The sequence below is a fragment of the Trifolium pratense genome, linkage group LG7 (genome assembly GCF_020283565.1).
Source record: "Trifolium pratense cultivar HEN17-A07 linkage group LG7, ARS_RC_1.1, whole genome shotgun sequence".
Classification (NCBI taxonomy): Eukaryota; Viridiplantae; Streptophyta; class Magnoliopsida; order Fabales; family Fabaceae; genus Trifolium; species Trifolium pratense.
In genome coordinates, this window is record NC_060065.1 from 45282606 (window position 1) to 45310533 (window position 27928).

Sequence of the window (27928 nt, forward strand, 5' to 3'; positions counted from 1 at the left end):
TCATACTACAAAATCGACTTTTAAAATAAAAAATGTTATTTTTTATAAATTCTTTTTGGATTATACCTCATTTCAAATGTTATGTGCATCACATGGTTCAAATGAAAGAAAAAAAAAATTCATGCTCACTTTTTTTTTACGATAAAAAAAACATGAGACATGTGTTTTGTTTTTTTCACTTGAACCATGTGATTTTTAATGTTATGTTTAACTTATCATCACAAAATTGACTTATAAAATAATGATTTACAGTTTTTGATTAACTATTTTTAGACCGCATATCTAATTAATATGAGACTAAATTTTTATTTTCTCAATATAGATCCATATACTTTTTGCTTTTTTATTTTTTTTTTACTATCCATATACTTTTTTTCTTATATTTCTTGTATCCAGATTCTACGGGTTCAACAACGAAAATAATTTTTAGTCAAAAAAAATAAATCACAATACTATCTACATCATACGAGCCTACTTCTTATTAACTAGATTAATATCCTTTTGACAAATTGCATTTCTTATTTCTTATGGTAAAATATACTTTTCGTCCCAAAATAATTGTCACAATTTGACCGTGTGCATTATTTATATAAGCTACTTTGACCATATATTTTTACTAATGTATAAAAATAAATATTAGTATACGAGATCTTGTTAGATTTGTCTCGATGAGTACTATCAAAATATCAATTTTTCATAATTTTTAATAATAAGTCCGTCGAGGTAACTAAAATCATTTAAGGGGTTGACCTCTCTCAATTTTTCCATATGCACCAGTCAGAGATTGAACCCAAGACCAAATGATTAAGGAACCCAAATATCTACTACTTGTGTCATACTATCTTGGTAAATATAGTTATCATATAGTTTGCCGTCTCTAATTTAATAATTAAATAAATTATAATTTTATACAAATAGACATTATTTTTAGATAAAACTTACCAATTAGTAATATTTAATATTAGTAAGTGTTGCTATTTGTTGGGATGTATAGTAGCAATAATTAATGAAGTGCATGGAAGAACGAATCTTACACGTGATGGTCAAGAGCTAATTTTAGAAGTTCAAAAAATGAAAGGCAGTAAAAATCTAAACTAAGTCCTCACTGACAAACAGTACCAAACACAACACAATCAGATCTACAATCTATTGGAACTCCATTTACCAACATAATAACAAGATAATCATAATTAATGGACTATACCCTAGGTTAATTTTATAAACATAACAAATGACAGTCAGATGATTGAATAATTGATGTATATAAGGAAATTGAATAAAAAATAGATTTAGTGTAGTTGAAATGCATGTGGTCAGTTCATATTAAATATTAGATTATTATCAGACGATTGAGATTTAAGATTTATACTTTTATTAATTGTTCAATGCTATATTAAACGATTTATATGTGACCAAATGTAGTGGAATTAGGAAGGACCGACTACACTCAAACCTGGCCGGTCCGTAGTATTTACTAATGTTAAATTCGTACCGACCAACCATATGATTGCACCATTTTCTTACATAGAAATTCATAGTATATATAGATCGGATATATTAATTATTCAATATTTTTGTTTATAATCGTAAAATATTAAAATAAAATAAGTAATAACCTTTTTGAAAAAATTTCACATCTTTTCTACTTTTTAAGTAACCCTTTCTCTTTCACATCTTTCTTTCCTCTTGAAAATTTTCTGTGTTTGTGTGGATCATCACCACCACCAATCTCTTCTCTTCTTCCTAAAGCAATTCACTTTGATAGCTTGTTAGCTTTGAAGACAATCCATGGCCCCACAATACTAATCTCTCTCTATCACTTTCTCTCTCCTCACTCACTCTGCACTGAAGTCTTGTTGAGCTTCAAAAACTACAACTTTACCTCATAAAATCATTCACATTCACACCTTCAACCTCTTCAAAGTGTTCAAAGGTACAAACTTTTCTCTTTTCCCATGATTTGTTTTCCATTTTGAGAAATGGGTTGTTGTTTGTTTTTAATTTTGTTTAGTGGAAGTGAAGTTTCAGCTTCAAGGTTAAAAAAGTAATTTTTTTGATGTGTGGTTTTCTAAGGTTGTGTTTGTGATGAAATTCTCATAGAGTGACAAGAAAGAGGTAAAAAAATATTAATAATGGTTGGAACTCCAATGAATGGAAGAAGACTCTCTTATGGATTTGGAAATGGTGGACATGATCTTGGTCCAAGTAGTACTCCACCAAGCAATGCTGGTTCTGATTATGGAAGCTTCATAGATTTCACAAGAGAAGATGTTGAGGCTTTGCTTAATGAGAAATCTAAAAGGAAAGACAGATTTAATTACAAGGTTAGTTAAGATTTTGTTGTGTCTTTAGTTCTTCGCGATGTGTCAGGTCAGTGGTAAGAGTTTGATTTTGTAATCTCGAAGAACGTAGTTCAAATCGAGTCAGAGACAATTGTAAAATGGTCGTTAGTGACACATTAATTAATAATTATTGATGTGGCTTTAGTTTTATTGAGTTTGTTTGGTATATAATTCTTGATTGGTTATTTGTGGTTTGAGACCAAAGGGATTTAGTGTTCTATCATTAATTCATTACCATATGTTAATATTATTATGCTTTGTGATTTTAGGAAAGATGTGAAAATATGATTGATTATATAAAAAGGCTTAAGGTTTGCATTAGATGGTTTCAAGACCTTGAGTTGAGCTACTCATTAGAGCAAGAGAAGTTAAAGAGTTCATTGGAATTATCCCAACAAAAATGCATGGAAATAGGTAAAGATTATTATTATTGTTATTTTTTTGCATTTTTTGTTTTTGGAAAATCCTCATTATGTTTTGTGTACTAATGTGGTTTAATTCGTTTAAATTGCAGAGTTGTTGCTCAAAATCAAGGAAGAAGAATTGAATTCAATTATTACAGAAATGAGAAGGAATTGCGCTTCTTTGCAAGAGAAGTTAGTGAAGGAAGAAACAGATAAATCGGTGAGTAAGATTTTCATGTCATTGGATTTCGAAGAGTGATTTTTTTTTTTTAATACAAAATGCCATGGAAAAGTTGATTATGAATTTATCCTTTTTATTATCTTTGGAAACACAAGGCTGCGATGGAATCTCTTGTTAAAGAGCGAGAAGCTAGGCTTGACTTTGAACGGTCACAGACTACATTATCAGAAGATCTCGGTAGAGCTCAACGAGAGCTTGAAACTGCGAATCAGAAGGTAGAATAAATAAGCATTATCATAATTCAATAAGTTCTTCTATGTACTTATTATCTGATACAAATGTATAATACATCGATGAATTTCTGCAGATAACTTCGCTCAATGAGATGTATAAGCGGTTACAAGAGTATATAACAAGCTTACAGCAGTACAATGGAAAACTTCATTCTGAGCTTTCAACAGTTGAAGGCGAACTCAAACGTGTCGAGAAAGAGAAAGCAACCGTAGTGGAAAACCTTACATTGTTAAAAGGCCAACTTGCTTTGTCTACTGTGAGTATACTTTGTGATTTTTGAGAAAATTGTTCCGATTAGTATGCAACTTGGATGTCTTACAATGTATCATTGGTTGTTTTCATAAAGGCTTCTCAAGAAGAGGCTATAAAACAGAAAGATGCTTTTGCCAGTGAAGTTACATCCCTTCGAGGTGAGTTGCAACAAGTGAGAGATGATCGAGACCGCCAAATATCTCAAGTGCAAAACTTAAGTACTGAAATAGTGAAGTTTAAAGATTCTTCAGAAAAGTCCGGTTCCGAACTGAACAACTTGACCATGAAAACACATGAATTGGAGGTTGGTTTATAAAAGTGATTTTTATCAATTAACGTTTGGATTAGAATTGCTTTTGTATGTATATTTGTGTGTATATATGTCAGTATATTTGAGAATTTATTCTATTCTATCGCAGAAGCTAGAAATATTACCTTTTAGGTAGAATTGATTTTGAGACTATGATTTTCGTGTGCAGACAAAATGTACATTACAAGATAATCATATAAAGGAATTACAAGAGAAGCTAACGATTGCAGAGAACAAATTGGAGGTAATGTGGGATAAATTTAGAAGAAAAGGTTGTTTCATTGAACTTATTATATAATGCTTTTGTTCTTCATCCAGGTTTGTGATATATCTGCAATTGAGACAAAAACAGAATTTGAAGGGCAACAAAAACTCGTAAATGATTTAGAAAAACGATTGGCAGACGCCGAATACAAACTTATAGAAGGAGAGAAGCTGAGGAAAGAATTACATAATACCATTTTGGTAACTCCCTTAGCCAAAATTTGTTTATAAACTAGAACGTTAAGTAAAATCAACTCATTACTAATACTAAGTACTATTCTTCATTTTGACAGGAACTGAAAGGGAACATTCGTGTGTTCTGTAGAGTACGGCCTTTGTTACCTGATGAGAGTTGCAGTACAGAAGGCAAGATTGTATCTTATCCCTCTTCGATGGAAGCTGCTGGACGAGGCATTGAATTGGCACAAAATGGTATATCTCATGATGATGTGGCGGTTGTTGTAGTTTTAATTCTTCTTTTGATTGATGTATGCTTATTTTGGTTTACTCGTTTAATTATGTTGATATTTTTAGGCCAAAAGCATTCTTTTACATTTGATAGAGTGTTTGCACCTGATGCGTCACAACAAGAAGTTTTTACAGAAATTTCACAACTTGTGCAAAGTGCTCTTGATGGTTATAAGGTAATTTTTAAGCTTATCTTTTATTCCTTGTATATCATTTCAAATTATATTATATGCTTAGATGCATGTCATTTTTCAATCACTAGTCTCTGTCATAGAGTTAAAAGGATTCAGATTTAGGGTCTTTTGAATTAGCTTATTTGAACTTATCAATTGGTATAATGCTCGTGAGACTGTTAGGAGAGTTTATAGAAACAATTTATGACATGTTGACGTGTTCATGAGATGTTTTCAACTTATTTCCATAAGCTCTCTAAATTGGTTATGAAAACAGATTATAGCTTATATATAAAAATAGTTTGACTTTCTTTTATCTTTTGTTATATAAGCAACTTAAGCATAAGTACTTATATGAATAGTGTTTATGCCACAGAGTGCTTAAGTTGTTTATCCAAACAGATATGCATGTGTATCAATTTGTATGCATACATATTTACCACCAAGGATTCTCGAAATCTGAGACATTTTCTTTTCCAGGTGTGCATTTTTGCATACGGTCAGACAGGTTCGGGGAAAACCTATACGATGATGGGCAGACCTGGACATCCAGGAGAAAAGGGCTTAATACCTCGTTCGCTAGAACAAATATTTCAAACAAGACAGTCTCAGCAACCCCAAGGATGGAAATATGAAATGCAGGTGATAACGAGTTTACATTTTTTTGCTTAGTTCATCCATCATTACAATGTTGGAAATATACAATAAAATGATCCGTGATTTGTTGAGATATAACAAGGTTTTTCCTTCAATTCTTTTTATAGGTGTCAATGTTGGAAATATACAATGAAACGATCCGTGATTTGTTGTCTACGAATAAGTCCTCATCAGATGCGACTCGTGTAGACAATGGTACTCCTGGGAAGCAATATACAATCAAACATGATGCGAATGGAAATACACATGTTTCTGATCTTACTGTGGTGGATGTTCAGAGTGTAAAAGAGGTCGCGTTTCTTTTAAATCAAGCGGCAAACAGCAGGTTATTACTTCATATTAGATTCATAAGCTTCTAGTGTTTTAATTATCATTTGATATATTTTTCAATGTGTTTAGTGCATTGAAATTTTTTGATTTATTTTTCTCCTACAAGTTAACAAACTTTGGTTTTGGATGGCAAATTTGACTAAATTTGTTTTTCTGTTAATTCTTTTTAGATCTGTGGGAAAAACACAGATGAATGAACAATCTTCAAGAAGTCATTTCGTATTCACTCTTCGAATATACGGTGTAAACGAGGTATGGATGTCTCTCCTCTATTAGTAGTGGAAATCGAAACCATGCTTCTATTTCCAGCCTTAACTTCTACCCTAGGGTTTGTTTGTATTGGCTTATTTGAGCTTGTTTACTGAGATTAACACTTGTTAGACTGTTTGGAAGAGCTTATGGAAACAACTTATGACATGTCCATAAGCTGTTTTCAACTTATTTCCATAAACTCTTCAAAATAGCATATGAAAACAGATTCACTTTATTTTATCTTTTGTCATTGAAATAGTTTATACGTATACACACTTATATTGTAAGCGCTTTTACTATAAACACTTAATTAAGTTGTTTATCCAAACGGATCTAACATGCACCAAATCACAACTTATCTCTTTGTTCTGCTAGAGCACGGACCAACAAGTACAAGGTGTTCTAAATCTCATTGATCTTGCTGGGAGCGAGCGTCTTTCAAGAAGTGGCTCAACTGGGGACCGATTGAAAGAAACTCAAGTGTGTATAGCCATGATATTTTATATTGCATATAGTTCTGCTTCTTTGATTTCTTATAATCTAAACTTTATTTCATTTGTAATTAGGCGATAAATAAAAGTTTGTCATCATTAAGTGATGTTATATTTGCATTGGCCAAGAAGGAGGATCATATTCCATTCAGGAACTCAAAACTTACATATCTACTTCAGGTGATTTTTCTTTCACATTAGTCTTAAACATATTATATTCCATAACCATGCTGCAATCTTCTTTGAGCTGTCGCAACTCTTTAACCGTCAATTGAACACTTGCGATTTTGGATTCATTGAATAACTGATCTATCTGGTCTATATTGTAGACGTGATACATCATTTATTCAATGAATCTGAAAAGTAGATTTTTGGGAGTAGTAATTTTTAGGTGTAAATTTATTGAGATGATCTAATTTATTGACTACTATGTTGAACAGCCTTGTCTTGGCGGAGATTCAAAGACATTAATGTTTGTAAACGTCGCCCCTGACAATGCTTCAGCTGGAGAGTCACTATGCTCACTCCGGTTCGCGTCACGAGTAAATGCTTGTGAAATCGGGACACCTCGCCGCACCACTACCAACGGTCGTCCTACTGAATCTCGCTTGAGCTATTTCTAATCTTAACACAGACGAAATCATGAATATATATTGTTTAACCGGTTTGGAGGAGTCAATTTGCCAAACCAAAAATAGCTTTAATTCTAAATTTCTAACATCATCATACATATATAGCTTGTAAAGTGAGGTTACTAAGTATGCATTTAGTTAAAAACATTGTCATGTTTTAATGGTACTATTTTCAATTCTGCTTAATGTTGTATAATCATAATTTCATTCCACTTACCTTACATTATATTTATCGGTAAACAACTATACATTTCTCAGTCTCGAAGTTCTGTTAAATATGTTATCTTGATGGTGATAAGTCTCGGTCTAAACTTGATGGTGATAAGTCTCAATCTAAGCTTGAGTACTTCCAAAGTAGAACTAATAAAGTATTTAATTTGTGAATTAATTAAGTCTTACCTTGTGGTAGAGTGTCAATTCATGATATATATTAAAAAACTGTAATAGTATTATTCAAGTCAAATTTATGGGACTACCTAACTTCCCAAAATCCAATACATGTGCTAATGTGAGCAAATCTAATTTTGTTTCTTGGCTTTGTTTGGCAAATGTCAAAAATTTGAGTTTACCGCTTATAAGCTCATAATGGAAAAAAGACCTATTTGGTAACAAATTTTCTCGCGAGCTTATAGCTTATTTTGATAAGCTAATTTAATTAGCTTAAAGCTTATTATTTTTTCTTTCAATTCTACATTTGTCAACTTAAAAAAATGAAATATTACTCAAACATATATTTTTTATGTCATTTCATATTTATAAGTTAAACCGTTAATTTTACCGAACGATACAAATTTAATAAAGCTAGCTTATCTGCTATAAGTCATAAGTTAGCTCATAAACTATAAGACACAAGTTCATCCGTTATAATCTAGTTTATTAACTATCTGTTATTTTTCTTTTTTTTGCCAATCAGAGCCGACTTAGAGGATTTGGATGAAACATTTTTTTCAAACAAAATTGTTGTACCAATTTAAAATCTTCATCCTCTAATTCTTCTGAAAAAGAAATCCCGATTAATCTAGAGTTCGACCGGACAATAAATAAAATTTAATTAATAATTATTATATTTAGAGATCGAACCGGCAACGTTTGTAGTTGACACCAAACTTTGAAGAAAAAGAAAATGGACAAATATGATTTTGATAAGAGTAATAATAACATAGCTTGATTGAATAATGTCAAATTGTTTTATACATTATAGTCATCCTATCCATGACATCTTTAAGCATAACTTCAGTTTCCTTATAGCATGCTTGTGTTTCAGCTAGATTTTTGTTCCTTGAAGCTTCTTCAAGCTGTCATTGCATAAAAAATTCAACTCGTTAATCCAACAACTATGTCGTCAATTGTATGCAACATTATGTAACCACAAGTCATGTTGGGTTCAAATTCAGTCATGTGAATGCAGCAACATTAAATTGTGGTCCTGCTCAAGAGATCAATCTCTGCAGTTAAACGCTGAGAATATCCGTTTTACACAAGCAAGACCACAACACAATTGTGGCCGCAATTCCATTTTCTACAATATCAAAGACTACAATGTGACTGCAACCGCAATTGCAGCTACATCAGCCACATTTGTCCGTAATATCAAGAAACATAATGTAGACCGTACATAACCACAATTTAAAGCAATCGATATTCATAGCATATTCGATCTTATGGAGGTTAAAAAGAACATACCCTTTCGAAATTATCAAACAATTTGTTAGCCACATTAGTTAATTCTTGCTTATCTTCAACTGGAGCAGCAGAGATAACCTTGTCAAAATCAAAGTAGATGAAAGTTGACTTGAGTCTTAGGTATCTCCTAACATAGTTGAGTGTGTCTTGTGCAATTAAATCAGCCATTGCAAGAAGATCAAATGAATATTTCTTGATCCTAAAAACACTTCCTTTTGCTCCAATATTTGCCATGTAGAGTTTCTTCTTAATAAAAGAACGTGTCCCCGTTTTCTCATTCGCAATATCTAACCAAATAATCACCGTTCACATTGTTAGAATAGAAACCCCGATTCAAAAGTTTGCGAAAAACACAAACAGAAAACACACGAATTTTATTGCGAAGTTTGGCCAACTATGCCTACGTCTCTGACTACAGAGTGACTACGGTGATGTTCTATTATTCAAGCTTAAGATTACATATTACAATTTAAGTCTTAATGCTACTATCCAAGATTACCCCTCAGACACTTTGTATAGTCCCGTCATCCAGAACGACTTGCCTACTTATCAGTAAACTATGAGCCAAATCCAACACACATCAAAACATAGTAAAAGAAAGAACAAAAAACCAATCATAATTGTCCAAATGACAATTGAAACATAAACATCAATCAAACATAAGAGCAATGAAATGCATGTATGCAAACAAGAACTATATATAATTAATTTTGTCCTATGTAAATAAATTAGCTAGCTAAACAAGAAATTAAGCTCACTATTAGTAACAATTGGTTCTTGAATAGGTCCATCAATCCAAAATCCATTATCCTTAGCTAATGAAATCTTCTCATTGAATTGCCATGTAAGTACTATAGAAACAAGACTTATTGCAGCTGTTCTTCTTGTAGTGTTAACAACTGATTCACATTCTGATGATTTCTTTGTTTTGCTTCCAAGAAATCCAACAACTACTTGTTCTTTCCTAAAGGTTCTTTGTGCATTTGGAAGAAGACATGTAATTGGAATTAAAGTTTTGGATACTCCATGCAAGTTTGTTAGAGGAGCCATAATGGTGAAGAAATTACTCAAATGAGTGAGATTTTGAGAAGTGAAGATAGATATAATTTATTATAGTTTTGGAAATAAAATTTGTGTCATCCATTTGGGAAATGCTAGTGCTATGGTGTCCACTGAGTGGCATTAGAAAGGATATCATTATGAGGGATGGTTTTGTAATTTTGTTTTTTATGTTTATGGGCTTAATTTTATATAGTGGCCATATGATATCTCTTTTGGGCCTATTATTACACGAAAATGGGAAAATTGCTCTTCCGGCCCCCTATGTTGTTTAAAGGTCCCCGTTCTGATCAAATTATTCTTAGTTAGTCTTGGAACTCACGTTCCGAAACGACTTTTTTTTCAAAAAAAAATATGATATTTCGGAAGTTACAATCCGAAAATAACTAATTTTGGAACGTTCCGAAATGATTTTTTTTCAATTTTTTTATACATTTTGGAAGTTACGAAGCATACGACACCGACACCGCTACATATTTATAAAAAATTCAAATTGAGAATCAAAACATCAAAGTTGAACAAGTTATTTCATTAAAAAAAAAATTTAAAACAAGATACGTTAGTATTTGACCTTTATTTATCCATCTACTATCGATGAAGCTGAAAATATTACAATCAAAATGTAATTTCTTTAATCTTTCATTGATACAAAATGTTATTTGACCTTGATTAAATTTTGAGAACTTTGAGGAGCAATTTGCAATTTTTTGAAATTTGTTACAGCCAAAGTTAAATTTTTTGAAAAATATGAGGATCAACTTGCAAACTTTTAAAGAATTATAAGAACTAATTGACACTCACTTGTATAGAGTAAAGAAAAAATTTCTAGTTTTTACTAATACTACAAAATTTCTATTGTTTTAAAAATCCCTCAAAAAAAATTCTTCAAATTTACCATCCAAACAATAAAATTTACATATAAAAACTAGAATTCTTTAAAAAATATTCATGTGAAGTTTGGAGTAGTTAAATGTAATATCGACGCTGCTTTGGTATTGGCATTGGCATGTGTATTAGAGGAACACAAGGCATCTTCATGAAAGCTAAGACCATGGTTTTTTATGGCAGGGAAGCTGAAACTTATGCATTGAAAGAAGCCCTCATTTGGCTCGGAGAGCTTGGACTATCGAGAGTGGATATAGAACTAGACAGCATGCTAGTGGTACAAGCCATTACTTATACGACTTTATCGAAGTTGGAGTTATTTTAGATGATTGTAAAATGATGTTAGCTAATTTCTCAAACTTTAAGATAAGTTTCATTAGGAGACAAAGCCAATTTTGTTGCTCACACATTTGCTAGAGCATCAAAATTTCATGCTCGTCACCAAACATTTGATTTAAGTCTATCTTGTATTGTTCCTATTTTGATAAATGAAATAATATGAATTTGTTTTTATTGTTAAATATGTTCGGAAGTCGGATCTCATCTCAAAAGTTAGCTCAAAGGGTGAGGTTGTCATCACATATTTATACACTTCACATCCCGGGAACTAAGCAATGTGAGACTTCAAATAACCCCAACAATACAATATCATATTCAACACCCACTCTCACACATAGCGTGGTCCTGGGTCAAATATCGTATTTTTTAGAAGAAAAAATTCAAAATTTATAAGCTCCAAAAATATAAAAAATCATATATATATCTCTCTCGAATGATACAGGTGAGTTGATTTAATAGTAGGGATTAGAAACTTATTTAACCTTTGGTATATTAGTGTACAAATAAATATAATATTTATCAGTGATAACTTGTCCTTGTCCGTATATGAATAATATATATTGAACTTGTTGGGGTGATATTTTTCTTCAATTTTTTATATATTTTGGAAGTTACAATCCGAAATTAACTAATTTTGGAAATTATATTTCAAAATTAACTAATTTTGGATTCTAGGATCCGAAATTAACTAATTTCGAAACTTACGTTCCGAAATTATCATTTTATTTCAATTTTTTATATTTCGGAAGTTACGATCCGAAATTAATTAATTTTGTAACCTACGTTTCAAAATTAGGCGTTTTCGGATTGTACCTTCCAAACCATCATGGATCCAAAAAATCAGAGATATTGGAACGCTAGGACCACAAATGCTGAATCAATTTCAATCCAGATGCTATGCCATTTCAGTCTGTGAGTAACTTCTATTGCTGACATTGTTGCACAAAGTTCGGCTTTATAGGAGGAAGCAATGCCCAATCGCTCAGCAAAGCAATACAACAAATCTGCATTATGATTCCTAAAAATACCTCCACACCTAACTAAGCCAGGATTGCCTTTTGAAGCATCATCAATATTACATTTAACTCAATTGAACAAAGGAGGTTGCCAAATAATTTCTTTGATGATAGGAGTTTTAGGAGGATGAATGTTTACATTAAAATGTTTCAAAATGATAAAATCTCTAATGGAGGAAGGGAGAGACAAACCAAAGAACTATGAATATCTTTTTACAGTTTTTTTTTTTTTGAACAAGTTGTTTTTTACAGTTAAAATATAGTTTATATATAGTTGATAAGTTAACCGATCGAATTTATATAGTGTATGATAAAATTAACGATTAACTAGTTTATAAATATAAGATTACATAAAAAATATATGTTTAATTAATATTTAATTTTTTTTTCAAATAAGGTAATGTGCTTTATTGTAAATTAGAGATATGTTTAAATTTTTTTTTTCATTTATGATAATTTTTTTTCAAGTAAAATTGAATTTATGTAATTTTTTTTTTATTACAAATATTTGATACCATTAAGGGCCCGTTTGGATTAGATTATTTTTTAGCTTATGCAAAAAACTTATGCAATATAAATTAGGTTTTATGCTATTTTATAAGTTCACACTAGTGAAAGTTGTATTTTTATAAGCTATTTTATCATAAACGACATTGACAAACTTATAATTTTTGAACAAGAACAAAACTTATAATAATATATAAAAATTGAATAAACTATTTCCATAAACTTAAAAATAAGTTAATTTAATCAACGATAAATAATATTTGATGAAAGCTGCTTGTAACGTCCCATTCATACAAAATTAAAAGTAAGTAACTATACGCCATGTCGTGTACACATTATCTATCTATTTTGACCAAATAAAATAGTACTTATAGTATGATCTCTCAAATCATTTAAGACTAAACTATGGTGTATATAAGATCTCTTTCAAATAAAAAACACTATGATCTCTTTCATCTCAACACTATTGTATAAGATCTCTTTCATTAGAACATCTTGATAGATCAATTCCACATGTTTATATGCATAAAATTACCAATTACTTTTTAGCAAAAAAAAACTTTTTATTTATCGATTGTACCATTTGTCAATTATTCTTATCTTTTTTAATAAAAGTAATTACTGTTATATATTTGGAAAATAAATTTTTTTTTTTTTTTTGGTACATAACATATTTAAATTTTGTGTTTTTTTTTTATTTTTACATAATATGTTAAATTTATTGGAAAGAGAAAATGTGTACAAGAAAATAAGAATTTATTTGTAGATTAAAATTAGGGTATAATAGGAAGATAAGATGCAAAAATACACTTTCTTAATTTGGTGTTACTATTCTAAACGAACACTTAAAAAGGAACAGGTGGAGTAATATTTCGGCATTTCTTGTACCGATTTTTATTAATATACTCATTCCGTTCTAAATTATAAGGGAAAAATCACAATTTCTTTTTTTGGTCAAGTAGCCTAGTGGCTAGAAAATCTACCTTAAAGGTGAATAAGTGGAGTGTCCCAGATTCGAACTCAGACTCATGCACATATAGTGCGATATCCCCACCAACTGAGTTAAGCTCACGGAGATAAAATCGCCATTTCTTTGTCCCAAGTTATAAGAGAAAAAAAAACCTAACATTTCATTTTTTTCAAGAATTATTTTTATGCATTCTCATGAAATTAAATACAAATTACATTTAATTTTTTTTTCTCTCTCTCTCCCTCTCCACTTTTCATAATAAGCAATAACCAATATCAATCGTTAGTTGGTTCAGTCGTAATTGACACTAAAATTGCACTACTAGAAAAATTAAATTTAGAGAGGGTCAAAATCCGTCGCTAAAGTGATGAATTCCCATCCTACAACATTTATATTTGGAATTCGGTTACCGTAAAAAAAAGTTTGGAATTCCGTCGCTAATTAGTGACGAATATTATTTCCATCACTAATTTATGACAGATTTGAAATTCTCTCACAAATAATTGTAACAGATTTAAAATTCCCTCAATAATATTTGTGACAGATTTGAAATTACTTCAATTTTCTCTACTTCAATTTCCTCACAAATTTAATACAAATAATTTTTTCTAATTGAAACCATAAATCACAAAAATACAAAACAAACATAATTAGTATTAACATAGTTCTTGAAATTATAGTTTTCAACCAAATTCTCAAAACAAAAATATACTATTTACTATAACTAAGAATTTACTAGTCCTTTCTGTCAAAAAAATAAATAAAGAATTTACTAATCCTAGAGAAAAACCTCATAAGTCAAAATAATAACTCCCTAAGCAAATGTGGCTCTCTTGAGCCGAACGCAACTCCTCCATAGCTAAAAGTGACTCTCCTTCTAATGCACAAATCAATTTCTTATTTGTTTTCAATTGTCTAACCTGCATTAAAATGAACAAAAATTGCAACACAATCAAAATCGAAACATTTGATTTGTCTAAAATTTTAATTTCTAATTTCAAATTACTACGTCCAACAGAATCAAAATTGTCTAAAAACAAATTTTATTATTATGTACTAGCAACTTTTTAAAATTCCATAGTTTAGTACGTCAGCAAGTACTATATTTAAGTATATAGGTATATATATATAACATACGGAACTGTTAAAGTAGTATTAATTGGTAGGGAGGATCACGATTCGATCCCCACAACTGCGACCGGGAGAAGGCTGAAACCACTTGATGTCAGAACTGACCCTCGAACTAGATTAAACTGGAGGTGAAAAAAAAAACAAATTTTTTTTAATGTAATAAACACAAAAAAAATAAAAGAACTCTAAATTAACATATTTTGATTTTTTAATAAGTGACATTTGTTTGTCAAATAAAAAAGTGACATTTGTGTTTTTTTCTTATAAAATTTGTGATGAAGGCAGTCTTTTTTTTCTTTTGTTTAAAAAGAACTTTTAAGTTAACAATTGATAAAATTTAATATTTTATAATATCGTATATAATGGAGTAACTTAGCTCATAGTTACTCTCGACTAGAATAATTTAATTCATCCTCGACTTTCAGACCACATACATAAGAGGATCAAGATTCTAACGTCTTGGATGTTGGTCGTCATCCTCAATCTATTTAACTCGTATAAATAAATTTTAGTAAAACAATAATAATGATTAGATTTAAATTATTTTTTTATTCAATGCATGGATCACGTTATTACGACCATTGAATTGCTGTATCCTATCATATATTAATCATGTATACATCAATCCACATACAAAAATATCGCATTCAATAAAATAATAAGAAAAAAATGAACATTTTTCTTGTGCAAATTTGTTCATACATCTAATCATATTTCCTCCTAGACTTTTTATTTATATATTATATGCATAAACACCCTTTTGAAGAAGCAACAACAGCACAAGAAATAAATGGAGGGCCAAGAACATCTCAAAAAGTCTAAGGTTATCAAAATAGACTCGAAAAAATCATGGGAACATTACATCTCTTATGCTACCAATCAAAATTACCTTGTGAGTTTAATTTGTTTATGGGAATTCATTTAACTTAAATCACTTGTTCTTTTAATTGTTACCATTTTTTTTTTTTAAGGAACCAAATTAAGAGATCGTTAAGAATCATGTTTGTTCTAAACCATGTTTTTTTTTATTAGGTTGTGGTTCATTTCTCTGCTTTTTGGTGTGTGCCATCTATACTTATGAATTCTTTTTTTAAAGAATTGGCCTCCAACTATCAAGATGTTCTTTTTCTAACATTGGATGTGGATGAGGTTGAGGTAATTTTATTCACACAAACTCACATTTTATTTGTAATTAAAATTAATAACTATATGTGTCTCTGTGACATTAACTCAGTTAATAAGGACATCGCATTATATAGGTAGGGACTGATGTTCAAACTTCGGATACTCACTTATTTACTTTAAAATAATTTAGAGGACTGCAAAAACAATTTTGCATATATGATATTGTAAGATATCAATATAATTTCTAATTGAAAGAAGAATTTAAAAATGTATGTTTGAACCACTTTTTCTATTATTGTGTACATTAATTAATATATATGCATGTGGTTTCTATATTGATCAGGAAATTGCCTCCAAGATGGAAATTAAAGCCATACCTACCTTTCTATTGTTGAGTGGAGGAATTCCTGTGGACAAAATTGTGGGTGCAAATTCTGATGAAATAAGGAAAAGGGTTGATCATTTTATTCAATCAACTCCTTCATAAGATATATATATCTATTATGAAAATATATAGTGAAATGAACTAGGAGTTTACTAAAGCAGAAACTATGTTGCTTGCGTGTATGTTTGAGAATAAGTATTATAGTGTGTAATTTTTTATTTTTTTGGTGCAAACATTTTAGTGTGTATTTATTTTAATTTCTTTGTCATCAAGTGTTTTTCATTTAATATATATACTCCCTATCATTTATAACTATCAATCTATCATGTCTTTATTTGGTGAGTTATAACTATTGCAACTTGGTTTTTTCTAATCTACCCTTTGATAAATTGAGGGTATTCATCAACCAATAAAAACAAGTCATATGCAAATTCAAAAGTTTGTTATAAGTTAGTTATGGGTACCACATGCAAATCCACTTATGTGGTTTGTTTTCGTTGATTGATGGATAAATACCCTCAAATTATGAATGAGTGCAGTATGTCTCACCTTACAACTTTTGTTCTACAATAATTATCTACAATTTTTTTTTTATCATATTTGATCATTTTATACAAATTAGAAAAATGATAGAGAACGATGGTTTTTAGCCAATTATCCATTTTAACTATTGGAGTATTTTCATTGTCATGGATGCAAAATGGATAATAATAATAATAATAATAATAATAATAATAATAATAATAATAATAATAATAATAATAATAATAATATAATAATAATAATAAATTGAAATTGAGGAAACAATTGGAAAAAAAAAGAAATTAATGTTGAATTGGAATCTAAAAGTGATAATATTTTTGAGAGAAATATATTTTTATTGTAAATGATATAAACTTATGGATAATTTATATTATATAAACTTTCAATTAAATAGTGAATTTTATAAAATATGTATTCGTAAAAAATGAACACTAATTAAGAAACAGGACTTGAACACTGACCTTGTGGATAATAATCAAGAATAATTAACCATATGTAATTATTGTTATGAAACTAATCTAAACATAACTAAGAATATAGAAGAATAGAGATGAAGGAGAGAAGAGAGAAAGATTAGAGTTTGTATATTCTCTTCAAGGTGTGCATTACATTGTAACAAAGGGGTCCTATTTATAGGATACATTTAGGGGACAAGAAAACCTACACAATAATGGACATTCATTACATATTATTCATAACACTCCCCCTTGAATGTCCATGAAGGATATTCTTTCTCTAAAAAAAAAACTCTAGTGAAGGAAAAATAGTACATCATCATTTGTGTGTAAACTGCCTCATTAAAAACCTTACCAGGAAAACCCAGTGGGACAAAACCACGGTGAAGGGAAAAAGAGTGCAGAACATATTTATATCTCCCCCTCATAAAGACAATTATTATACATGAGATGAAAAATCAAATAATCTTCTGTACTAGCTGCTCCAAAGTTTTACTAAAAGTTGACTCTGTAGAAAATTCTGTCATATCTTCTTTATTATACTCTTCTCTAAATTAGCACTGCGTCTGATATTATCTTCATGTTGAGTTGTTGCAGGAACCATCATTTTGTAATAAAACAACGAATTTCTTGTATGTGTTGAATTACAATCCTCAACAAAAACATCTTCTCAGCTTGCTTGATGTAGTGCTAAAATCTTCACATGATTGGATGATATTGTTGTTTCTTTAAAGTATAAATAATTCTATGTTTTGCTTTACTTCAATATTTGGGTTGAATGAATAGGCAAAAATAAAATACTACGAAATTATAGCAAATATATTAGTGAGCTTAATTGAATTAAGATATGGTACTTCAGGACCAATTCAAATTGTTCATCATTTTCTTGAGGCATGACACATCAAATGACATTGCAACCATTTTTAGTATACAACAAATTAGATTTGTCAATGTCAAACTGTTTTAATACTTTTGCTATATAATCTTATTTAAATTATAAATTTAAATGAGAATATCTCATAAGCTCTTCGGGAGTCTAGATGATATTTTATCATTAATATAAGCCTCGGATATAAATAATTTATTGTCAAATATAACTAAATCCTTCGGGGATCATCATTATCAAGTGAGCCAGTAAAATACGTTAAAACACATATTTCACATGAATTGAGTATTTCAGATGCTACTCAACTTAATTAATTTTTTGAATTCACTTCAGGTGAATATGCTTCTTGAAAATCAATGATTGACATTTATCAATATACTTGATAAACAATTCAAACTCTAAACATTTTGTTTTTATTATTTTTCTCTTGAAAACTTATTCATATCGATTTATCTCCATCTGCAGATGAAATGGACTACTGGTCCAAAAACATTTCGCTTTGCAAAGCTAGTTTAATTTTGTATCAATTGCGTCTATCTTATTTAGTCAATCATTTTATTGTCTATAATCCTTAATAGACTTTGATTTATGATCCTCATTGTCATTTATCACATATATAGCGCTTTATTATGTGCAAAAATATTGTCAACGTTGACTTCATCTCGGTTCCATCGTATTCCATTCATGACATAGTTTGTCGAGATCTCTATATTTTCGTAAATTACAGGTACCTGATAAGTTCTTCTGGAACTGGAAAATTAATTATGTCAAATACTATTTTCATATCCTCACTCGGGTCATCTTTGTTTTTAACTCCTTTTCTTATTTGAGGATTTTTATCTTTGGAACCGATTTGCTTACCATGCTTCACGCGTGGTTAGGAATCATTTGCAATATTAGATTGTCCAACAGGGACATTCATTTTTATTGGAGCATTAGCAGCTGTTGATTGATTTCATAAACTTTGCAAATGAGTTATCTTTTGAACTTCTGGTTCATATTGATTTCTAAGAGGATCAAAATAACAATTATTAATTTATTTCAAAACATTTCAATTGAACTTCTAGTTCATATTTTTAGCTGCTTATTATCTCCCCCTAATATTGGGAAAACTAATTCACCAATTGATAATCAGCCCATAAAGCTGTAAAAAAAATCTCCAATTATTGGCTCACTTTGGAGATTCATATAAAAATTATTTTCCCAATATTCTTTTACTACCCATTTAAATGCATTATATTGGAGCAATTGAAACGTACCCAACACATCCAAAAATGTTTATATGGGAAAATATGTTTATAAACTAAAATTCAAATAAATTAGGGGAGAGCTTATGTATATAATAATTTGTTGGCATGATGCTATTCAATATCTCAACATACATGTTTGAATGTTCCAAACTATAACTTAGAATGGATCTTCAGGTCCATTAATTTTTTTTTTGTATGAACATATTTCATAAGATGTTTGGTATAAATTTCAATTAACATATGATATTTATCAAATACTTTCTAGAATAATATATATAAAATGATCTCTTAAAAATAATCTCACAAACTTCTGGTTGTGAGTTTATAACAAACATACATGTGACCATTTGGTTGATGCATCAATTCAAATTTTAGAAATCTAATCGGTCCACATGATCGGTGTATTGATTTACAAATATCACCTTATATATATTCTAAAAAATAAAAGATGCTCATTTACTTAATTTATCAACTTCCTTCGGGAATTAGTAACACATAAAATTATTAGATTAAAGAAACTTCAGGCCCTTCAATTCATATAAAATTATTTTATATTTCACATCATAATAGATTCGGGATGACCCATCCGATCTTGCCAATTACAAACTTAATATGATTTAAATTGTAAACTTCTGGTTTACTTAAACATGTGCTTAAGTTGCACTAATATCATAAGTACACCACAAACTAGAGACAAAAGTTGATAATATGTCTCGTAATATAGAGATAAAATATCTCCGTCGTTTCTTGTTTCAATATGATATTCATTTATGTGAATATCCTTTGGTAACAAATTTCTTTAAAACTTAAAATATAAAATACATTAGCAAATTGCAACTTTGTTTCTCGATATAACAATGCATTGACTCTTATGGAGCCTTAAATAATTTTCGTACTACCAAATATAAAATTTAATTTTTCATGAATAGTAGTATTTATGAATATTTTCAAGCTAAACAAATATGTTTCTACAAAAAAAATCTTTTCGGTGGAACACAATAAAAAAAATAGTAATAATTTATTTGTATGAGAATTAAAAGAGTAAAAAATAAAGTATAACAGAATAATGTTTACGTAGATTTCGGTAGAATTGGAAATTAGAAGATTGTAGCCAAAATAAAATAAATAAATTAGAAGATAGTAACAATTAAAAGATTTTAAAATTAAAATCAATCAATTGATTTAAATATGTAACCGAATAACTAAAATCAGTTTATGTTTGCAAAGAATAATTTGAGTTTAATCATTATTATGAGAGGAAAAAAACGTATGAACCATGCAAATCATGAGTTTAATATATCAATAACATTCATCCAATGTATGTACAACAATGGATATACAAAATATTTTTGAACTTATTTTTTTTCAAAGTTGCTACTTCAATACATAAATAATTCTTCAATTGATTTCCTTTAATTTTGGTCCATCTTATACTAAGATCAAATATATCATATAGATTGTAATCATGTTGTAAAATTTTATAAGTTCTTCAACAAATCTCTTTTTAGAATGGCCGGAGAAATTCACAATTTTACAATCCTTCATTTCATTGAGCGATACTACAAGAATGCTTTAATATTGGATTTTATGTTCTTCAAGAACTATACAAATAATTTTTTTTCATTAACAATAGCTAAGGAAATCCATATTCTTTGAGTAATTCATCTAAGATGCGCCAATATTAAAGCTTTAGTTCTTCAAGAACTATATCACAAGTGACCTTCAAATAATGATCACAATGATCTTCATAATTTCTTCAAGAAAATTTCATTCTTTGAGCAATCATTCAAAGATGCTTCAATATTAAGGTTTTCCCTTTTTCTTCTTTAATTAGTTCTTCGGGAACTAGCTAATATCACATATATTTTCATTAGTTTTGCTAATTTGTCCACTTTTCCTTTTTTTTTTCTTTCAATTCTAGCAAGAAGCCGAGCTTTTAAAATTAACACGGCCATTACTATTACCTCAACGATGGCCACAATTTTGTCCATGGTAATCGTGTGTTGCTACATTCACTTCCGGGAATGGAGTAACATCAATGGGTTGGACTTCATTCACTTCTAGGAATGATTTTTCATTCATTTATCATTGATATATACTATCATCAAATAATAAAATTAAGCAAATACTTAGATAAGCATAATAAACATAGTCAAATAAAAAAAATTAATTCCAATTATTTTTTATTAATACTAATGTAATGTAACGTACTGAAAATTTATAATGCAAATTAAATAGTAACTTAATAATAATTATAATGTAACCTATGTTATGAATAAGATTAATTAGTAACTTATTGAAAAAATAAAAAAATAAAAATAAATTGGCATATAACGTATTGGTAACAAAATTGGCATATGATATACATTTTTTATGTTTTTGTACAATATAGAAATAAATAAATCCATTGAAAATTGTAAATTGCCAAAATTTTATAAAAATTGGTAAAACTATCCTTTAGGGATGCATATGTATATTGAATTCTTCTGGAATTCTTAAGAAATAATTTGATTTGTCTTTTAAGTTCTTCAGGAACTATATAATATCGTTATAATGTAAGAATAATCCTTCATGCAATCCTCATAAGAATAATCCATATTCTTCGTTATATTATAATATATCTAATTGTACAATCCTTCATAAATGTATCCATAATGAATTCTTCAAGAATTCGTGGAGTATAATTGGTTTTTAAATTGTTCGAGAACTATATAACAGATCAAATCAGTTATTTATCCAATCCTTCAGGGATTGATGTTCATTTTACTTATATCTATGAATCTTCAGGATTCTATGTCAAAAAAAAATAAAATGAATCTTCAGGATTCATATTTTAAAATTTCATCATACTATGAATCTTCAGGATTCATATTTTAAAATTTATCACACCATGAATCTTCAGGATTCATATTTTAAAATTTCATCATAATATGAATCTTCAGGATTCATATTTTAAAATTTTATCACACTATGAATCTTCAGGATTCATATTTCAAAAATTTCACCACGATACTTCTGGATCGTAGGTTTGTGAATCAATATAAAAAAAACGAGAAGAACAAAATGATCTGAAAAAATAGAATAAAAAAAATTCATATATAAAATAAAATTGTCACTTCCCATTGTTGTTATATCTTTCTTGAAAGAGGAGAGACTATCGTGCTGATAACGTGTTATGAAACTAATCTAAACATAACTAAGAATATAGAAGAATAGAGATGAAGGAGAGAAGAGAGAAAGATTAGAGTTTGTATATTCTCTTCAAGGTGTGCATTACATTGTAACAAAGGGGTCCTATTTATAGGATACATTTAGGGGACAAGAAAACCTACACAATAATGGACATTCATTACATATTATTCATAACAATTATTTTATTTTATATAATTCCAATGTTTGTTTTTTTTTTTTTTTTTGATAAGCTAAATCCAATGTTTGTGAAATTGTCCGTGAAAATAAAAAAGAATAATTAACCATTGAACCAAGTAATAATTTATGATAACCACTTACCTTCTGTGAGTGAATGCATTTGTAGTCGATCTCACAAAGTGGAATAACATATATATGGGTATGATTGAAACACGTCTACTTGTCCAAAATAAGCTTTTTTGTTTATGTTGTTTGATTGTTGAACGTGTTCTTTTAATTTTGCACAAAAACATTGACTGTGGGAATTATATATTATGGAACATGTGCAACAAGCTTGGTTTTATTTTGACCAACCAAAACAACACCTAGATAGTGGAGTTAGTTGGTGACATTTTAGCCACTATAGTGCAAAGAAAATGACATTTCAAAAACCAATATGTTCTGCAGTTGCACGTTTTATCCCTTGCCAAATTTGCTAACAGTAACTATAGTAATTAATTTATAAATTTCTTTATGTTTTGTGGGTTGGTCGCACAAAACATAAAGAAATAAAAAAAAATTAAAAGCAAAAAATAGTACTCACAACAAATGATTGTGACACAAAAGTTTACACATATTTCTAAATGATTAAAGTAATGTGAAATTTTTAATGATTATATATTTTTGTGTGTACAAATATATCTCCCAAAAAAAATTTGAAAACAACTTGCACTCACACATTACGCGTATCAACCACATGCATTAGATCTAAGTGATTAAGTGACTCAATGGATACCACATGTAAATTTATTTACATGGTTTTTTTGTATTAGCTGTTTGGTAAATAACTTTAGATTATCATGGGATAGTGTAAACATCGTCTACTTAATTACTACAATATATCTTTCATCAATTAACATTAAAAATAAATGGGATTTCTCTCTAAAGTTTTCAAACTTATTTACCAAATCTTTAGTTTTGTCACAAATATTTAGTCTTTTTAAAAAACCAATGCACAATTAATGATATTTTACCATTTGTACTTTTACTAAAGCTAAAACATTAATTAAATATATTTTCTCTTTCTTAATAAAGTAAGGATAAAAATGACTTAACTTATCATTTCTTCATCTCCGTGCAAAACTTCAAAAGGACTGAAGTTTTGGGACGGATAGAGTATGGATCTTAACATTATTTTTGTATTAACCATTTGGTTCTCATGAGAAGACGACTCTGGTATTTTGAAATTCGGCAGCAAAGTAAGTAAAACATGGTCAAAAAATGTTTATCCTAGAAGTTAAACACAAATTGTCTTTCGAATGATTCGTCCTAAAGAGAGTTCATAAACAACTTGGCGTCAATCATTTGATTTGAATTTTAATATTTTAGATATTTATGATTTCCAATATAATATCAGTGATGACATGATTTTTATGATTTTGAATTGAAAAAAGATTATTGCAATCAAGAGGAATCGAGTGTGAACAAGAAGGGATTAAAACTAAGTGATTTTAAAATAAAAGGACAAATTTTATAAATGAGTAAATAAATAAGGGACTAAAATTGTAATTAAACCTAAAATAAAAAACTTCAAATTGTATTTTTTTGGTAAAATCATCTCATCTCTTTTTGCCATTGTTTCTTTTTTAAATGTTGATTCCAAGCACCATCTCCTCCTCGTTACATCCACAACACTCATTTTGCTATATAGACTTAAACTTAAGGCTTGTTAGAAGTTACAACTCATGTTTTTTTTTTTGACAGATCTCATGTTTTGTTTGTTAGTCTTGTTTCATTTGGTTTTTATAAATTATATGTCTTCATTTGGTTTTGTTTGGACCTTATAATCCATATTTAATGATAAGAATATTTTACCCCAAATCCATGGGAGAAAAGTTAGTTAGAGTTTATTATCTTAATTGTGGATAATTTTAGGAGTATCCATACTTGAGAGAGAGGCTTTATCGAATTGTTAAATATATTCTTTTTTTAAAAAAGATACAGTGTGTTCATGTTATGAGTGATTTATTATCCAGCTGCCAACAACCTACAATGACTAAAATTTTTATTTGTCGGCCTTTCGATGAACAACTTTGTCCTTTAGTCACACGTGCAACCACAACCTCTTGTCTCATCATGAGCGAACCAAGTGAAAATATAGGGTTTTAGGGAAGTCTAGTCCTTTTTAGGCATCTCTCCAATGACAACTTTATTTATAGATCGAAGAGTTGCTCTCCATGCAGGTTGTTCTATTCGTCTATTGTGTGTGTTGACAACTAATTTGTCGATTCTCTATTAACTCTATAAATAGATAGATCATCTCATGTATTCATTTATCATTAAACTTTCAAACTTAAATTTAACTTATTTACACTACATCAACATAAATAATTTATATATTATTAATCAATCATAACCGTCAGATCATTAATCCGAGTCATGGTAGTTTACTTGAAAAAGAATCTAAAGAGCACTTGCACTTTGTTTATGTGACAAAAATTTCCATTTTCTTCGTATCTCGTCACATCACTCACTCTCACATGCATAAGCATTAGATTCCCATTTTATTAGCAGAAAAAGAAATTTTTATTATTAAAAAATAAAACCCAAATACCACTCTTTTTTTCTCAACCCTCAAACGTGGTTTTTTCATTTTTCAACCAAAGTCCTTCATTTAAAAATAGTAATAACATAAAGAAAATAAAACAAAAAGAAAAAAGAAACTCTCATTTCTTCACTGCCGGGAAAATTCACAATTTTCCGGGAAAATTTCACTGCACTATGGTTTCCCCGGAAAACACCAATTGGCTTTTCGATTACACTTTGATTGACGAAATTCCCGTCGATGGCTCCTTCGCCTTCACGTGGCCCCCACCACATCCTTCCAATGTTGGGTGGGTAATTCTATTTTCCCCCAATTGGTTTTTTCATTATGCATTCAAATTCTCTGATTTTGCCCCTTTTTTGAATTAGGGTTTTTGTTTCACTTCATTTGGTTGATGTTTTGGTTTTGTAAATTTTGAATTTTTTAGTGTTTGTTTGAAAAATTTCTTGATTTTTGATGGTGAAGTGTGGTTTTAGGTTTAATTCTTTCAAATTATTTGTGATGTTTTGTGTAATTGGGGTTATTGTGAATTTTTAGTAGAACTTGAGCTAGGTTGTGTTACAACTGCAACTTTTGGTGCATTTGATTGTGTCTGCAGCCTTGTTTCAAGAGTTGTTGATTGTTCCCTAAGCTGTGGTTGCAAATTGATTATCTGCATCCTTTGTGTCATGGAAATTTTTCTAACGAATCCGATTGATGCAACCGTAACTAATTACGGTTGTGATGTAGTCGTAGACAATTATGATAGCTATTAGTTTACCTTGGATTTTAGATAGAGTTTAATTTTGATACACTGTCAGCAAACCACAACCAATCATACGTGTGACTTTTAAAAGTAGTTATGATGGGTAGTGTAAAACAATATTACACATTTACACTGATACTGACACTGTATATAAATTAAATCTTTTTATGTTTTGGTTTGAGAGTGAGAAATAATTATGCCATATATACATATCTCTCATGCTGTAGTATATATTTACTAAGTTGTGTTTCTGTTTATGTGTTACTATCCACTCCTAGTGTTGAAATGGATGGCTCTTTGGGGGATTCTGATGGTATCAAAGAACCTGGTTCGAAGAAGAGGTACACTATTTTGATTTACCTTTCATTTCTCATTAACCATGTTAGTTAATCAGTTAATATTAATAAAAACAACATATAATCTATATGTGTAGTGTAGTCACTTAGCTTCAACTAACCTTACATGTTTGAGGTAATATAATTGAATCAAATTGGCAATTTAGTATGATTTCTAAAGTGAAGATAATAACCGATGGCAACATCCGTTCAGCTGCATCAATTGAAAAATAATTTTCCTGACAAATCCTATTGCATGTATGTTATCTATCTCGCCTAAGTATCACATTTCTTTATTTTACCCTGTTTTCCTGAACTACTTTCCGTAGTACCCTAATCTTCTATCCCTGCTTAAAGTCTTGATTGCTCTTAAAGTTGAGTGGATCCAATCCAGATGCTTATTATTAGAAAAAAGATATCTCATATTTCTTTTTTCCCTATTGCAGGGGTAGATCGGATTCATGTGCTCCTTCCAGCTCTAAGGCATGTCGAGAGAAGCTGCGGAGGGATAAGCTGAATGACAAGTAAATTTTTTTATCTCCACCACCGTTCCTCTTTTTATTCCTCTTTATCTGGTGGGTTTCTCGGTAGATGTGCATTTGGGGCATGTATCTAATATGATTGACATGGATAGGTTTGTTGAATTAGGCTCCTTCTTGGAGCCTGGAAGGCCTCCCAAAACTGACAAGGCAGCAATTCTGATCGATGCTGCCCGCATGGTGAAACAGTTGCGGGGTGAAGCCCAGAAGTTGAAAGACTCAAATTCAAATATTCAAGAGAAGATTAAAGAGTTGAAGGTGAGACCTCAATTTATGTACTGCAATTTTCTACATGAAATGGAAGATCCATATTCTAGATTATTTCATTTCCCTTTTTTTTTATGCTTGAACTATAGTACTTTGTCGTATCAGTGGCTAAAATATCAGATTGACCTTATACAATGCTATAAATATTGAATTCAATCTACTATGCAGGTTGAGAAAAATGAACTCCGTGATGAAAAGCAGAGGCTTAAGGCTGAGAAAGAGAAGTTGGAGCAGCTAATGAAATCAATGAATGCCCAACCCAGTTTCTTGACACACCCTCCTCCAATCCCTGCTGCATTTGCTCCACAAGGCCAAGTCCCTGGAAACAAGTTAATGCCTTTCATGAGTTATCCAGGAGTTGCCATGTGGCAATTCATGCCACCAGCCTCCGTGGATACCTCACAGGATCATGTACTCCGTCCACCAGTCGCCTAAATTGGCGCTGTACAATTTTTTAGGATTCCATTATGGCCTAAAAGTTGTATTCCTTCCGTATACACTCTTGCCTTTTAGTTATTTACTATGTATTCTAACTGATATTTTCTATTATGAAGTCTGATACTGTTGTGAAGTAATGCTGGTATTTGTATGTAAAATTGTTAATAAGCTTGTCTAGCTGTCTTCTCTAGGCTTTAATGTTTATTGCTGGTTTTCATATATCCATAACCAAGCACAGCAACATGTTACTTTGGATTAATTAGTCCACAAAAAGGGAATAACTAAAACTTGCAAAACTACTATTGTTTCTAAGTTTGTAGTTTTTTTTTCAGCAGGAGAATTTTTTTAAACTAAAATCAGCCTAATG

General features: G+C 29.8%; 4 protein-coding genes across 6 annotated transcripts; 3 read left to right on the top strand and 1 right to left on the bottom strand.

Moving 5' to 3' along the window:
* Positions 1-1511: 1511 nt before the first annotated feature.
* LOC123900130 (kinesin-like protein KIN-14N) lies at positions 1512-7307 on the top strand. Of its 3 annotated transcripts, none has more exons than XM_045951460.1 (17): positions 1512-1933; positions 2074-2324; positions 2612-2756; positions 2857-2966; positions 3083-3202; positions 3295-3477; positions 3568-3777; positions 3953-4027; positions 4102-4248; positions 4341-4479; positions 4582-4691; positions 5169-5330; positions 5453-5670; positions 5846-5927; positions 6303-6407; positions 6494-6598; positions 6859-7307. In XM_045951460.1, the coding sequence occupies exons 2-17, from the start codon at positions 2133-2135 to the stop codon at positions 7039-7041; spliced, it is 2286 nt and encodes a 761-aa protein (XP_045807416.1). In that variant the 5' UTR covers positions 1512-1933; positions 2074-2132; the 3' UTR covers positions 7042-7307. The 3 variants fall into 3 exon arrangements, with proteins under 3 accessions (XP_045807416.1, XP_045807417.1, XP_045807415.1); XM_045951461.1 differs by having other exon boundaries at positions 1607-1933; positions 2101-2324; XM_045951459.1 differs by having other exon boundaries at positions 1667-1933; positions 4341-4691.
* Positions 7308-8157: 850 nt separating this feature from the next.
* LOC123899969 (photosynthetic NDH subunit of lumenal location 3, chloroplastic) lies at positions 8158-9898 on the bottom strand. Its single transcript, XM_045951245.1, has 3 exons — positions 9492-9898; positions 8734-9020; positions 8158-8345 (listed from the first exon to the last, which is right to left on the bottom strand). Exons 1-3 carry the CDS (start codon positions 9781-9783, stop codon positions 8229-8231), a joined length of 696 nt encoding a protein of 231 aa, XP_045807201.1. The 5' UTR covers positions 9784-9898; the 3' UTR covers positions 8158-8228.
* Positions 9899-15332: 5434 nt separating this feature from the next.
* LOC123898331 (thioredoxin-like protein CXXS1) lies at positions 15333-16407 on the top strand. The gene is made up of 3 exons (XM_045949259.1): positions 15333-15532; positions 15673-15795; positions 16109-16407. The coding sequence occupies exons 1-3, from the start codon at positions 15431-15433 to the stop codon at positions 16250-16252; spliced, it is 369 nt and encodes a 122-aa protein (XP_045805215.1). The 5' UTR covers positions 15333-15430; the 3' UTR covers positions 16253-16407.
* An 8859-nt stretch (positions 16408-25266) lies between these two features.
* On the top strand, positions 25267-27698 carry LOC123895648 (transcription factor ILR3-like). The gene is made up of 5 exons (XM_045946106.1): positions 25267-25526; positions 26261-26323; positions 26764-26841; positions 26952-27114; positions 27292-27698. Exons 1-5 carry the CDS (start codon positions 25414-25416, stop codon positions 27556-27558), a joined length of 684 nt encoding a protein of 227 aa, XP_045802062.1. The 5' UTR covers positions 25267-25413; the 3' UTR covers positions 27559-27698.
* Positions 27699-27928: the final 230 nt, after the last annotated feature.